This window comes from Mesocricetus auratus, unplaced genomic scaffold (genome assembly GCF_017639785.1).
Source record: "Mesocricetus auratus isolate SY011 unplaced genomic scaffold, BCM_Maur_2.0 Super-Scaffold_100003, whole genome shotgun sequence".
Taxonomy (NCBI): domain Eukaryota; kingdom Metazoa; phylum Chordata; class Mammalia; order Rodentia; family Cricetidae; genus Mesocricetus; species Mesocricetus auratus.
In genome coordinates this window covers 18,035,305-18,049,870 of record NW_024429188.1, presented here as the reverse complement: position 1 = coordinate 18,049,870, position 14,566 = coordinate 18,035,305, and the positions used below count along the sequence as shown (strand labels likewise).

The 14,566-nt window shown below is 43.2% G+C and overlaps 1 protein-coding gene across 5 annotated transcripts in view; it reads left to right on the top strand.

Annotated features, from left to right (window-relative positions):
* The first annotated feature begins 1,821 nt into the window (after window positions 1-1,821).
* The window catches only part of Ctps2 (CTP synthase 2), a 122,745-nt gene continuing 110,000 nt past the window's right edge, over window positions 1,822-14,566 (top strand). Inside the window, exons 1-3 of one of the 5 annotated variants that reach the window (XM_040744084.1) lie at window positions 9,541-9,693; window positions 9,810-9,889; window positions 14,298-14,502. In XM_040744084.1, the coding sequence (XP_040600018.1) occupies window positions 14,337-14,502 (166 nt within the window). In that variant the 5' untranslated portion in view covers window positions 9,541-9,693; window positions 9,810-9,889; window positions 14,298-14,336. Of the gene's footprint in view, window positions 1,845-9,539; window positions 9,694-9,809; window positions 9,890-10,195; window positions 10,589-14,297; window positions 14,503-14,566 lie in introns of those variants that run through there. The other 4 variants (XM_040744083.1, XM_005074265.4, XM_013116446.3 and 1 more) reach the window with 4 other exon arrangements.

The following is a 14,566-nucleotide window of genomic DNA, read 5'->3' as shown; positions in this document are numbered from 1 at the left end:
AGAGAAAAAGTATATACAGTCACAGATTAAAAAATAATTTAAAAGTAAAACCCTTAAAAAAGAAATAAAACAATGAAATATAAGCCATATAAAGATGGGAAATACACAGCGAGTCTGGATTCTGTATGTTGTTGTGGCATCTATATTTTCTAAGTGCCAATGAAGGAATGACAGCTGCTAAGATACATTGGGTTGTGAATGTTCTGGGTTAAACCAACCTATATATTTAAAAAAATGCCTTAACTTCAAAATGGAATTAAAAAGATGTGTTACTTTGTGGAAGAGGTTATGATTTTATTTCCACAAGAAATGAGAGTCTATGAATTCCTTCGAGGTTGATATGGGTCAGGTTTGATGGGAGAAGACTCCACCTCCTGAAAATCCTGGCTATAGACTTTAAGATATAAACCTAGAAAAAATACAAAAATTTTAATATAATAATAAATATTTTACTAAGTCAAACATAAAACAAATAAAAAACCCAAGTTTGCCTAACTTATGTATGACACACAGACTATACTTGTATTAATGCAGATATGTATGCTACCTTTAAATTTTTATGTATTAGCTTTAATCCCAGCACTCAGGAGGCAGAGGCTGGTGGATTTTTTTGAGTTTGAGGCCATTCTGTTTTACAAAGCTACACAGAGAAAGCATGTCTCAAAAAAAGAGTAGGGGAATAGTATATAGTAATATAGGGGAAAGGGTATATTATTGAATACACTTTCATCTAAAAACCACCATTAAAATATTTTACATCGGAGCCCGGCGTTGGTGGGGCAAGCCTTTAATACCAGCACTCAGGAGGCAGAGGCAGGCGGATCTCTGTGAGTTCGAGGCCAGCCTGGTCTACAGAGCGAGTTCCAGGACAGCCTCCAAGACAAAACAGAGAAACCCTGTCTCGAAAAACCAAAACTCCCAAAAAAATATTTTTTACATCGGTATGGGTTTTGGCATATTGATACAAATTGTATTTTGTTATACTGTGTGTGTGTTTCTACTCTTATTTTAGGCATTGTACTTACGCATCCCATTTAGAAATGTAAGTAGCTGGGAAGTAGTACAAGCCTTTCATCCCTGCACTTAGGAGGGAGGAGCAGGTGGATCTCTGTGAGTTTGAGGCCAGCAACAAGCATTCTTAACCTCTGAGCCATCTCTCTAGCACCCCCCAAATTTAAATATATATATATATATATATATATATATATCCATATGCAGTAAGCTGGCTCAGTGAGTTAAGGCACTTTTGTGCATGTCTGGTTCTCTGAGTTTGAGCCTCAGAACCCACGTAAATGTAGGAAGGAACCTACTCCATAAAGTTGTCCTCAGAACACTAGGTGCATATTCTGCTCTCCGTACATTATGCACATGCACACTAGTAATAAAACTTTTTTTGTTTTGTTTTTTGAGACAAGGTTTCTCTGTGTAGCCCTGGCTGTCCCGGAACTAGCTCTTGTAGACCAGGCTTGGTCTGTAACTCTCAGAGATCCCTGCCTCTGCCTCCCGAGTGCTGGGATTAAAGGCGTGCGCCACCACACGTGACTAATAAATAAAACATATTACAATTATTTTTATTTTAAGTACAAAGAGCTTAGCATGACCTCTTTCAGTAGACATCCTTGAAGAATCCATGTTTGAAAGGTCAGGTCTGTTAGGAATGTCAGGTCCTTCACATTTCCGACATGTGTTCAGCAAGTATTTCCGGTTCAAACCATAGCCGTTTGTTCCGCCATTTTAGGAACGCAGGTCCTAACGACGGAGCTGACCGGGCTTTGAGGGGCTCCAGCGGAGCCCCTGCGTGTCCTGCTCTCCCTCTGATGGCCATGGAGGGAAAAAAGGCAATGGTATGAGTTCTTAATATACTCTTTACTTTTTAAGTTATCGGGGAATGCAACAAGGCTTGTCATTTTAACCATTTAAGGGCACAATTGGATGGCGTCCATGACATTCTATTTTTTTTTTGAATTGCAGTTATTTATGGGGGTGGGTGCCAACTACGGCACACTTTCTGAGACCAGAGGAGAACTTCTGAAAATCGGTTCTCTCATTCTACAAAATGAGTCCTGGGAACATAACTCGCGGGTGTGAGATTTGGCGCAAGTGTTCTCGTGGCCCAAGCCACCTCACAGACCCTCTAACCTGTTTTTAAAGTTGTCGTCTTGATGTAACTGAATCAGTGCCTATCTTGGCGATTTTCTTTTCTTCCGAGACAGGGTTTCTTTGCGTACCCCAGACTGTCCCGGAACTGGCTCCATAGATCAGGTTGTCTCTGCCTCTGGAGTGCTTAGATTAAAGTTGTGTGCCACCACACCCAGCTTCGTGGCTCAAAGTCAGTGAGAATCTGAAATTATTAACAATTTTCAGAAAATGGTATTTGCCTTAAGCACAATTGGAAAGAGTGTGGAATTTGAATCAGAAGCACAAGACAGAGGTTCTAATCCTACCATTTAGTAGATGAATAACTCTGACATTTTGGGTCGGGGGCGTGGCATGCCAGAGAATGAACTTTGAAAAGTAATTTAAAAATCTTATTGTGTGTGTGTGTGTGTGTGTGTGTGTGTTTATGTTTATCTTTGTGTGCTCACATACATGACCCTGCCCAAGGAGGCCAGAAGAAGGCGTTAGATTCCCTGGAGCTGGAGTTACAGGCAGTTGTGAGCCCCCTGATGTGGGTGCTAGGAACTGAGCTGAAGTTCTCAGGAAGGGTAGGAAGTGCTCTTACTTGCTGAAGCATCTTGCTAGCCGTGGTAAAATTCTTTAAAGCAGAAGATTATGCCAGATGTAGTGGTGCATGTCTGTAATTACAACACTCAGGAGTCAGAGGCAGAAGGATAGCCCATTTGATTCCAGCCTAGTCCTCATAGCTCGATTCTGTTTCAAAAAACACAAGATGTTGGGAGGGGTTATGAGATGGTTTAGCAGGTCAAGGTGATGGTCACCAAGCCTGAGGACTTGAGCTCCAGCCTCAGGACATGGGAGGTGAAAGGAGAAAGCCTACTCCAGAGAGTTGTCCTCACTTCCACATGTGTGCTGTAGCACATTTGTGTGGCTTTACACAAAACAGAGAAATGCAATTCAATTAAGAAAATCAGTGTGTGAAATTTGATTTTTAAAAATTATAACATTTTTTTGTCTGGGTGGTGGTGGTGGTGGTGGTGGTGGTGCACACCTTTAATTCCAGCATTTGGGAGGCAGAGGCAGACAGTATCTGTGAGTTTGAGGTCATCCTGGTTTACAGAGCTCATTCCCTGTCTTAAAAAATCAAAAAGAACCTTTGATTATATATATAATTATAAAATTATTAGCAATCAATATAATGATGAACTTCTTTTTCTAAGAACCATCTTGAGAGTCTAGCACAGTGTTATGTCAGTAGTAGTTATGAGTAGAAATACTTTTACTTTTTTTAGGTTTTGGTAATAAAACCAACAGCCCTGGGCATAGCTAGGCAAGCCCTGTTTCACTGAGTCACATCCCAAATCCTTAGGGTTTTGGACAGGGCATCACGACATTATACAGCTTAGACATGCTTTGAACATGCTGTACAGCCCAGAGTGGTCTCTATCTTACAATCCTTCTACTTCTGTTTCCTAAAATGTTTTTCTATTTTAAACATCAAGATTAGTAATATAATAGTTATCATAGCCCCTTCATATTTATATATTATTTTTATCTTTTGGACTCCGAATAATAAAATAATTAGATGAGACTCTGTTTTCTGTTGTGAGGATTCTAGCTGTGATTAAAACATGTTTGACATTGATGTTCTGTCTTCATCACTCATGTTAATTCTTTTTCTTTCTTCTTTTTGAGACAGGGTCTTTCTATGTAGCCCTGGTGGTCTTGAAACTCTTTGTAGAGCAGGTTGACCTGAACTCACAGAGAGCTGCTTGTCTCTGCCCCCTGAATGTTGGGAGTAAAGGCATGTGCCACCTTGCTGGGCAACTCCTATTAATGTGTGTTTGATTAACATTTCACATTGCTGAGGCTCAGGTTCTTCATTCTAAGAAGGCCATCAGTGAGATATAGTGGTACATGCCTGTAATTCTAGCACTGAGGAAGCTGAGGCAGGGGGATAAGTAGTTGATGGTCATTCTCCATACAAGGACCAAACCAAATCAGGTAATCATAGTGTCTTTCTTTCCTGATTGTAAACAGAAAATGAAGTAGTGAGATGTGATCCAATTTTTAAAAATAAAAATCCTATTTGTTTTATTGTGAGTAGTACTGTTTTATCTTTTTTCCATGGATATTGGTGGTTCTTGCAAGGATGCCAGAGTGATCCCTGGCATTTTCTCAGAAATTGCTGTTCTTTGGTAATGCTGCTTTTTCATTCTCCCTGGGAAGAAACTGCCTTGAATTAAGAATTCCCTGTCTTTTGTTACACAGCCAGAGTCTACCTTCCTATCAGTATTAGGGGCACTCTTGCATTCTATGAAGTACCTTGGCCTCAAGGTACCCCCCGGACTTCACTGTCTTTCTGCCTTGTCACTCTCCACTCTCCCGCATCCAACGCCACACAGGCTGTGCTCTTCTAGACGGGATTCCAGAGATGCCTTATCTCAGTTTTCTTTACATTGCGTGCGTGCGTGCGTGTGCGTGTGTGTGTGTGTGTGTGTGTGTGTGTGTGTGTGTGTGCATCTGTCTGTGTGTCTGTCTTTGTGGGTATAAGTTTGCCAAGGGATGTGTGTATAGGTCAGAGGTGGGTTCTGGAGATGGAACTCAAGTACTTTGTTATAAGCACCTTGGGGTTTCTTGTTGCTTCCCCCCAACTTCATGAACCCCATTCCTGTCTCAATTTCCTTTCTTTTAAAATTTTATTTTGTTTTGTGTTAGTGTTTATATGGCTATGTGAATATGCCATGACTCCTGTAGGCAGTATAGAGGGTAATTTTCAGGAATAAGTTCTCTTTTTCTGCTATGTGAGTCTCAGGGATCAGACTTAATCTACAGGTTTGGTGGCAAATACCTTTATTGCTGAGCCACCTCCTTGGCCATTTATCACAGTTTTCTATTATATTTCAGCTGGTGTCCCCTAAACTGTCTCATCTTCTGGATTTGTTTCTCCTTTTGAATATTTACTTATATTCATTTTAAAAATTATTACAATGTATGCACATGACACGTGTGTTTAGCGGGATGCGCACCGTGCCTGTGTGTGGAGGTCAGAGGACAACTTTCGAGCAGTTAGTGCTCTCTATCCACCTTTTCCATGGTTCTGGGTATTGAACTTAGATTGCCAGGTTCGTGTTGCAAATGCTTTTACCCAGTGAACCAACTTGTTTAACTTTATTTTTATTCATTTTTAGACAGGATCTCACTATGTAGCAAATTCATGTCCTTGTTTTCTTTTTTCTTACACACACACACACACACACACATATTCCTAAATATATTCACATGTATTTATATTCCTAAATATGTATATATATTCCTAAATATGTAAATACAACCTGCCCAATCTGTATGATGTTTCCTGTACGTATATCATCTTAGGGCTGACCACTTGGTATTGGATAACCAATTGGCGGCTTTTCCCTGTGGAAAACTATTTTTCTTATTCTCTACATTTCCCAAAACCTGTCGTTCTTTGTCTAGGGTTGAAGCTCCCTGAGCTTTCTTCCCCTCATATCAGCATGCTGATTGGTGTCATTGTTGTTCAGGTCCTGCTTAGGCAGCTGTGCTGTGAATGAGACTTCATGGGTAAAAGGCCCTGAGACATTTCTAGGAGACAGAATCTTACAGGAAACTTCCTGTCTGTCTGGCTCTTACAGTCTTTCAGACACTCTTCCAAAGTGATCCTTGAGCTATAGGTGTAGGAATTGTGTTGTAGATATATCGATTGGCACTTGATGCTACAGGATCTCTTGCTCTCTCCAGTTTGATTGGTTGTGGTTTTCTGTAATGGTCTCCAGCTTTTGTAAAGAGAAGTTTCCTAGGTGAAGAGTAAAAACTAACTAAAAAACTTATTTCTATGGAAATAAGGATAAATATATAGACTGTAGTTAGGGATGATGCTCCCCCCTTTTTATTTTTGTAAAGTCGTGGTTGTAGTTTTTCCTCCAGGACCTATGCCCTTACCATCCCCAGGTGGTTGGCTTTGTTCCCAGGACCAGACATGATTTTCCTCCTGTTGAATAGGCCTTAAGGTCAATAACAGAGCTGATGGCTATCCCCAGCTTGTGCCCTCTTGTACCTTTAGGTTACCGTGCCATGCTGGTCCTTGTGTTCATAGGTATTATAGCTGAGTGGGACTGTTGGTGACTCCCTCCTTTGGAAGCTTGCATGGCACCTTCTGGTACCATGGAAGCTAGTCCTCAGGGAGGAAGCTTTTAGGTCAGATCCAGGTCAGGGATTTCTGGGCCCTGTTTCTGAAGTTCATTGTCTTCATCAAAAAGGAGTTAGCTTTCACCTCTGAGAGGAAACTAAGGGCAACATCAATAGCTTATAATGTTTTGGGAGTCTCTTGGGCAACCTGGACCAACAATTCAAAAGGGGCTTCTCATGCCTGCTGTTGGGGTTTTTGTTAGATTACGTCTATGACTCTTGGAGGGAACATTGTCATCCCAGATGGAAAATTTTCACTTAAATTGTATATGAATGGACAGACTCATATGTATTGTATACTTATATGTATTACATATAATTTCAGATACATGGTAATATGATGCTTTATGACTTTTGGAAGGCATCCTTACTGTTATTTTAGTCTCCACCCTCCCTCTTCTGTATTTATCCTTCTCCTCCCATTTTTATCATGTTTCTTTTGAAGGACGTTTAGGTTGTTTCCCATTCCCTAGCTATTGTGAACAGAGTGGCAATATTTGTTTTATTTTATGTGTATTGATGTTTTGTCTGTATTTCTGTGCACAGCATTCGTGTTTTGTGCCTGTGGAGGCCAGACAAAGGTGTACTATCCCCTGGAACAGGAGTTCTAGGCCACCATGTAGGTGCTGGGAATTTAATCTGAGTCCTCTAGAAGAGCAGCCTCTTAACCACTGAGCCATCTGTCCAGCCTATTTGTTTGTTTGTTTATTTACTTGTTGACACAGATTGTCATATAACACAGCCTTTCCTCAAGTTCACAGGGTAGCTGAGGATGACTTTGAACTCCTTATCCTCTTGTTTCTATCTCACAAATGCTGGGAATACAGGCCTGTACACTGGCTTTATGTAATGCTGGAGACTTAAACCCAGGATCTTGTATATGCTAGCCACCAAGTGAGTTATAACCCCATACCTTTTAAAAAAGTTTTATTTTAATTTTTATTGATAGTGTATGATGTATATGTATGTGTGTGACAGAGATAGAACAGAGATAGAGATAGAGAGATAGAGATAGATAGATAGAGAGAGAGAGAGAGAGAGAGAGAGAGAGAGAGATTGTATTACAGCCCCCATGTGGAATCAAAGGACATCTTGGGAAAGTTAGCTCTCTCCTCCTAACATGTGTTTTCTAGGAACTGAACTCAAGTCTTCAGGTTTGTATGTAAGTATCAAATCACCGAGCCATCTCACCGCTCCTCTATTATTTATTTATCCTATAGATTTGTGTTTTTTTTTAGTTTTGTTTCTGTGGGTTGGTGTGTACAGATGCCAGATGCAAGTGCCATCAAGGGCTCGAGGAATGGGCTTCTCCTGGAGCGAGAGTTCCAGGTGTCTGCTGTGGGTACTGGGAAGTGAACTCGAGTCATCTGCAAGAACAGTTATGTACTTTCAACTGCTGAGTCATTTCTCCAGTCTTCTATTTTTTTAAAAATTTGAGACAGGGTCTCTGCATGTGTCCCCAGCTAGCCTGGAACTTGCTATGTATACCCAGCTGATCTTGTACTTGCCTTTCTCTGAGTCCCAAGTGCTGGGATGGCAGATGTGAGCCACCAAGCCTGGCTTTCCTTTGAAATCTTGTCCTTCAATATCCCAGCCTATGCTATTAAACTCACCTGCGTTTTTTTCTCTCTTTAGACCCCTCTCCTTCCTTTCTTTATTTTCAATAAGTTCTGGCTGACTTCAGTCTGTGTACTCTAGGATTAGACTTTTGGCTCTCTAATACAATTACATTCTTTTAAAGAGGTTCCCATTTGTCTTACTTAGCACCATGAACAAACTGGTTTTAGCAGTCATCTATATTCATGTAGATTCTAACTGGACATCAGTATACAATTACCTCTCTAAACTCCACTGGGTCTTCAAGTAACACTTGTCTAGGTTGTGAGTCTTGTTTTATCCTTGTTATTTAAAAATTTCATGGTTGTTTGGTAGGCAAGGCCACATCGCTTTAAGTTTGAGACCAGCCTAGTTTTCTATATATAGTGCTCCATTCAGCCAGGGTGGCATAATGGACCCTTTTCTATTGCTGAGGTCTCACATAATCCAGGCTGGCCTTGAATTTACTAAGTACCCAAAGAGGGTCTTGAATTTATGACCTTCTTGTTTCTACCTTCCATTGCTGCCATGATAGCAGATTGATGCTGTGTGTTGAAGGTATGTGATCTTGTGTTTGCTTAGGCAAGCCCTCTACCAAATGAGCTACATCTCCAGCTCCAGCCTGTCTCAAAAACTAAAAGAGAAACAACCAACAATACCCCACAGGAACAACAAAAACAACCAAAGGAACAAAACTTTCATGGCTTCCCTAAAATTTCAGCTCCCTTTAAATCTGCATCTAGTTAGATTGTTTGTTTTTCAGTTTTCTCCTCCTTTTTTCACTTGAAACAACCTCTCGTGTCCTTTGCCACATTTATCTTTTAAACACTACCCCAAAGTCACTTTGGAAACCGTTCCTACTTTCCTCTGCTCCTCCTCTCTTCCTAACTTCATTCTGAGGAAGTCCTTTTACCAGTGGACATAGTGAGCCCCTAGGCAAGAATTCTGTGTTGTTTTCTCCTTTCCCAGTTTTTGCTGTGGTGGCCCCTGGGCTGCACTGGAGGGGGACGGTCAAACATTTGTGGTGAGTGAAGTTGGCGGGAGAGTCTGAGCAAGGGCTCTGCTTGCCAGGTTCTGAGCTGTCCAGGAGCATTAGAGGCTGGGCTGAAGCTTGCTCCCTACAGGAGGGAGGGAGGGAGGGAGGGAGGGAGGGATGGAGGGAGGGAGACAGAGAGAGAGAGAGAGAGAGAGAGAGAGAGAGAGAAGAGAAGAGAAGAAGGGAGGGAGGGAGGGAGGGAAGAGAGAGAGGGAGGGAGGGAGGAAGAGAGAGAGAGGGAGAGAGAGAGAGGGAGAGAGAGATTGGGAGGGAGGGAGGGAGGAAGGGAGGAAGAGAGAGAGGGAGAGAGAGGGAGAGAGAGAGAGAGAGAAGAGAAGAAAAGAAGGGAGGGAGAGAGGGAAGAGAGAGAGGGAGGGAGGAAGAGAGAGAGAGGGAGAGAGAGAAAGGGAGAGAGAGATTGGGAGGGAGGGAGGGAGGAAGGGAGGAAGAGAGAGAGAGGGAGAGAGAGGGAGAGAGAGAGAGAGAGAGAGAGAGAGAGAGAGAGAGAGAGAGAGAGAGAGAGAGAGAGAGAGAGAGAGGGAGAGAAGGAGAGGGAGACGGAGAGGGAGGGAGGGGCCGGCCCAGGCTGAGCGTGGCCTGGGGCCAAGGGCGTCTAGAGCAGAGGGTGATGGGAGCTGCCTGTGCCTTAGGGAACACTTTTTAGGCGTTTGTTTTGTACTATCGCTGGAACCCACCGCTGCAACACCCCCAATTTCACAACCAGCGTGAGTCAGGTGGGCCGACTGCGGGACCGCTAGGGGAAGGTGGGTGAGGGGGCCTCCTCAGTCTCTGGGGTGGGCAGGACCGAGTGGTGACTAGAGCACCCTAGATGAGGTCCCTGCTCCCGCAGGACAGGTGAGCGCCAGGCCCAGCTGGCCGCTGGGTGGAGCTGCGTGAGCCATACTCCACGGCGCCCTGGCCACTACACAGGTAACTCCCTTCTTGGGCCTCCCCGCAAACCCCTCGGGCCTTGTCGCCCAGACCACCATGTTTCCCCCGGGGCCATTTCGGCCCTGCCGGGAGCCCACTTAGGATCTGATGCTTTTGTCCCCTTCCGGCTGGTGCCCACGCCCGGCCCACACCATTCGCTTCTTGCACATAGTGCTCAAAAAGCTGGACGATCGAGCAGGCCTTTGGAACTGGGGGACGCCCACTTGTGCCTAGTGCCGTTGTAGCCTACCCCCTGGTAGTAGCGGCGATTCGGGGTCCAAATCGGAACGTCCCTGGGGGGTGTCTGTCCTCACAGGATTCCGCACCCCCAAGCCCTACTTCTCCCCGCTTTGTGGATCCCCGAGATGGCGTTGGCGGAAGCGAAACCGCCCGCGGGGATGATTCGGTTTTTGAGTCGGCTTTCTGCACCGAGCTTACAGGTTAAACAACAACCCTTTTAGCTGGCCTCAGCGTACTGAGCACTACCGCCTGGGGGGAGGCCGACTTGTACTTTATACCCAAGAAATTTCCACTTCACCTCAGGTCTGTGGGGTTTAACTAGACTTAGACCAACCCACAAAGGTCCTTGGTACCCCTTTTCTAGTCAGTCCATTTCCCTGCCCACCCCTTGCACTGTTTTGATGATCATCATCTTGGCTTAGTTTTGCCAGTCACAAACGTCATAAAACGGGCTTTCCAGTAAGTACTTTTTTTGTGTGTGTCTGATTTACATTACTTTCAAAATGAACATCATTTTGGTGTCTCATGGTGTTTCTGTTGCTGTAGGCCTGCACAGTGGAATGGAACCACTGGTCATTGTGGCAAGTTGAAAATGAGATGTGCTTTAATAATGTGCATGTTTTTCCCCTAAGGCTTAGTACAGAGCTGGTGACACGTCGCTCACAAGTGAATTGTTGCATCCATTACAGCGTTTCTCTTTTCTTTAAGACAGGATCTTATGTAGCTTAAGTTGACCTCAACCTCATCCTCCAGACTACATATCCCAAGTGCTTGGATTACAGGCCTGTACCAGCACTCTAAGCCAAAGATTACAGTTTTTTTCTCATTGGGTTAAAAAAAATATTGTAAAAGACTCTGGGAGGTGATTCCTGGCACTCCCAGTCATGAATCTGAGGCAGGAGGACAGTGAGATGGGGCTAGCCTAGACTACAGAGGGAGATTCCCTCATCTCAAAAAACCTAACAGCAACAACATTATTATTATTAAGGGATGGGGATGTAGCTGAGACAGTAGTTTTAGGAAATCCTGGGTTTGATCTCAGCACTATGTAAAACCAGGGATGGTGGGCATCCATGCCTACATATTTGAGTTCAAGGCCAGACTAGTCTACCAAAAAGGGGAAAAATATATTTATTGTTAATGACATCTCTTTGTTCATTCCCCCCCCCAGTTTGGGTTTCTCTGTAACTTTGAAGCCTATCCTGGAACTCACTCTGTAGCCCAGGCTGGCCTCAAACTCACCTGCCTCTGCCTCCTGGGAGTTAGTATTAAAGGTGTGCACCTCCACCACCTGGCTCCTCTTACTTTATTTTAATTAAAATATTTATTACGTGTGTGTGTGTGTGTGTGTGTGTGTGTGTGTGTGTAGTGTATTTGTATTCATGTGGGCAAATGTGGATGTTCTTCCTACAGTCTTAAATTTTTTCCCAAGCTTATTTGCTTAGGAAGGGTACAAAGAATTAGGATGGGCATGTAACTCGGTAGGTAGGACACTTGCCTTGAATCCATGAAGCCCTGAGTTCAATCACCAGCACTGCATAAAACCATACAAACCAGGTGTGGGGCTATAGAAATGGCTCAAGCTAGCTAAAAGTGCTTTTGGAGCAAGCCTTGAGGACCTGATTTCAATCCCCAGAACACATGTAAAAAGGCTGAATGCAGCTTGGCCTGGAGCTCAGTGGCAGAATGCTTGCTTAGCATGTGTGAGACCGTGCATTCAATTTTTGAAAAAAAATCTGCAAAACTAAATCTGTAATAATTTTCTTTGCTGGGTGTGGTAGCTTAGACCATGACTCAAAACAGAGTGAAAGGAGAGAACTAACTCCTGAAAGTTGTCCTCTGATTTCAGAGCTAGGAAGATAGTGCAATTGGTGCTTGCCTTGAAAACATGAGGATGTGACTTTGAACCCCAGAACCTATATAAAAAGTTTGAGCATGGTGACACATGTCTAGAATTCTAGTTCTGGAGAGATAGAGATAGGCAAATCTCTGGGGCTCACTGGCCAGCCAGCCTAGCCTAATAGGTGAGCTCCAGTCTAATGAGAGAACCAAGTCTCAAAGGAAGACACACTTGAAGTTGTCCCCTGACCTACATATGCATCCCTACAGACAGGAATACATGGATGTGCACACAGAAGCACATGCAAAAAAGAGGGAAGGATGTGGTGGTTTTAATATAGAAAACTAACAATTGTCTATAATTTATTCACCTAAATATACTAGCATGGTAGTTTATTTTTTACAAAATTGGGAATTGGACTATTAAGATTTTACTCTTAATATGAAAAAACATAGATGAGGTACTGTTATATTAACTTTAAATATCATTTTACCCCCATGTAACAAAGTTTTTTTTTCTTTTTAGACAGTCTCATATAGTCCATACTAGCCTTGAACTCCTGATCCTCCTGCCTCAACCTCCAAAGTTCTGGGATTACAAGTATGCATCTTGCCTATCTGAGATGAGAGCTCATTTCTTTTTAGGATCAAATAATATTCCAAACTATTGGTACTTTTATTCCACTTTCTAGATAATGAAACAGGCTAAGAAGGTGTAATTGCCTTATGTGCATACAGTTTGCACAGCTTGGAAACATTTCCCCCTGCTTCCTGTCTTAGGGAAATGTAGTTTGTTATGACAAAGCTAGGCACAGGCCAGAGTTGGAGTGGATGGAAAGTCAAAGGAATAAAGGCAGCTGTTTTCCTTGTAGGAAATAGCCTTAGCTTTCTGTCTAGTGGCAGGAATAAAGGCCACAAAATCAAGGGAGGGTAGTAGTTGGCAAATATAAATAAAAGTGTAAGAACTGGAGAGATGGCTTAGTAGTTAAGAGCACTGGCTGCTCTTCCAGAGACTCTGGGTTCAGTTCCCAGAACCCACATAGCAGTTCACAACTGTCTATAACTCCAGTTTCAGGCATCTGCAGGCACCAGACATACATAGATAAACATGCAGGCAGCAGAATAACCATATGTATAAAATAATATAAAATTAAAAAAGCAAAAGTGTCATTATACATGTGTATGTAAATTTCACAATGAAACCCATTACTTTGTATGATAACTGAAAAAGATAGTTGATAAGTACTTAAAAAATCCCTGGTAGTGGGTTTCTCTGCCAATGCAATAAGACAAAACAACCAAATTAATAAATCTACATTTCATAAGCAGAGGAAAGCACTCCCAGGTGACTCTTGGAAAGGCTGGAGAGAAACAACAAAGCAGGGCTAGCAATCAGGTCTTAAATACTCTGTAGGTGTGGTCTTGAGCGGCTCTGGGGGAGGGGCTGACACTTGGCAGGCTTTCTGAGGGTTGGAGTCTGGAATGGGAGGAGTGGGGGCTGAGTTTCCCATTGGGCTGGGTTTGGAATGGTGGAGTGAGGCCAGAGAGGAGTAAAGAAAAGAAGCCTACAAAGTAATACTTTGTCTGCAGTCCTAGAATGTGGGAGGTGGAAGCAGGGAGGTTAGGGGATCAAGTCCAGTGTTGGCCTAGAACTCTCAGTGCTCCTCCTGCTTCAATCTCCTGAGATTACAGGTTAGGTGTACTCTACCATGCTTGCCTTGGCCTCTCATTTATTTATATACTTTTTGGTTTTTTTAGATAGAGTCTTTCCATGTAGCCAATGTTAATCTGAAAGGCTTGGCAGTCCTGCCTTGGCCTCTTGAGTTTGTTTCTTTTTTTCTTATTTGAGACAGGGTTTCACTGTGTAGCCGAAATGACTGGCCTGGAACTTGCTATGTAGACCATGTTGGCCTTGAATTTATGGAGACCTGTCTTTGCCTCCTGAGTGCTGGGGCTAAAGGAGTGAGCCACTATACTAGCTACCATTACGTTGTTGAGAGACTGGGTCTTGGCTCTGTAGCACCGTGTGGCTTGGGACTCATTATGTACATCCCCCCACCCCCACTGTGTTTGAAATCAGAACTGTCTTCTTGCCTCAGTCTTCTGAGTGCTTAGATTATAGGCATTGGCTGCCTTGCCTGTTTTTTTTGTTTGTTTGTTTTCTTGAGACAGGGTTTCTCTGTGTAGCCCTGGCTGTCCTGGAACTCATTCTGTAGGCCAGGCTGGCCTCAAGCTCAGAAGATCCTCCTGCCTCTACTTCCCAAGTTCTGGGATTAAAGAGTCACCATCTCCAGGCTCAAATCTGATTCTTAATTTGGTTGTTTCTCAGATTGCACCTGGATATTTGCAGCCACCCATTCGCCCACCAATGAAGTATATCCTGGTTACTGGTGGCGTCATCTCAGGCATTGGTAAAGGGATCATCGCCAGCAGCATTGGGACCATTCTCAAGTCATGTGGACTCCGAGTTACTGCCATCAAAATTGACCCCTATATTAACATCGATGCTGGGACTTTCTCACCTTATGAACATGGTATGAAAAGGAATCTTTTCCTTTTTAAAGTGCTAAAGTAGTTTGCAGTCTCTTGGGTGTGTTT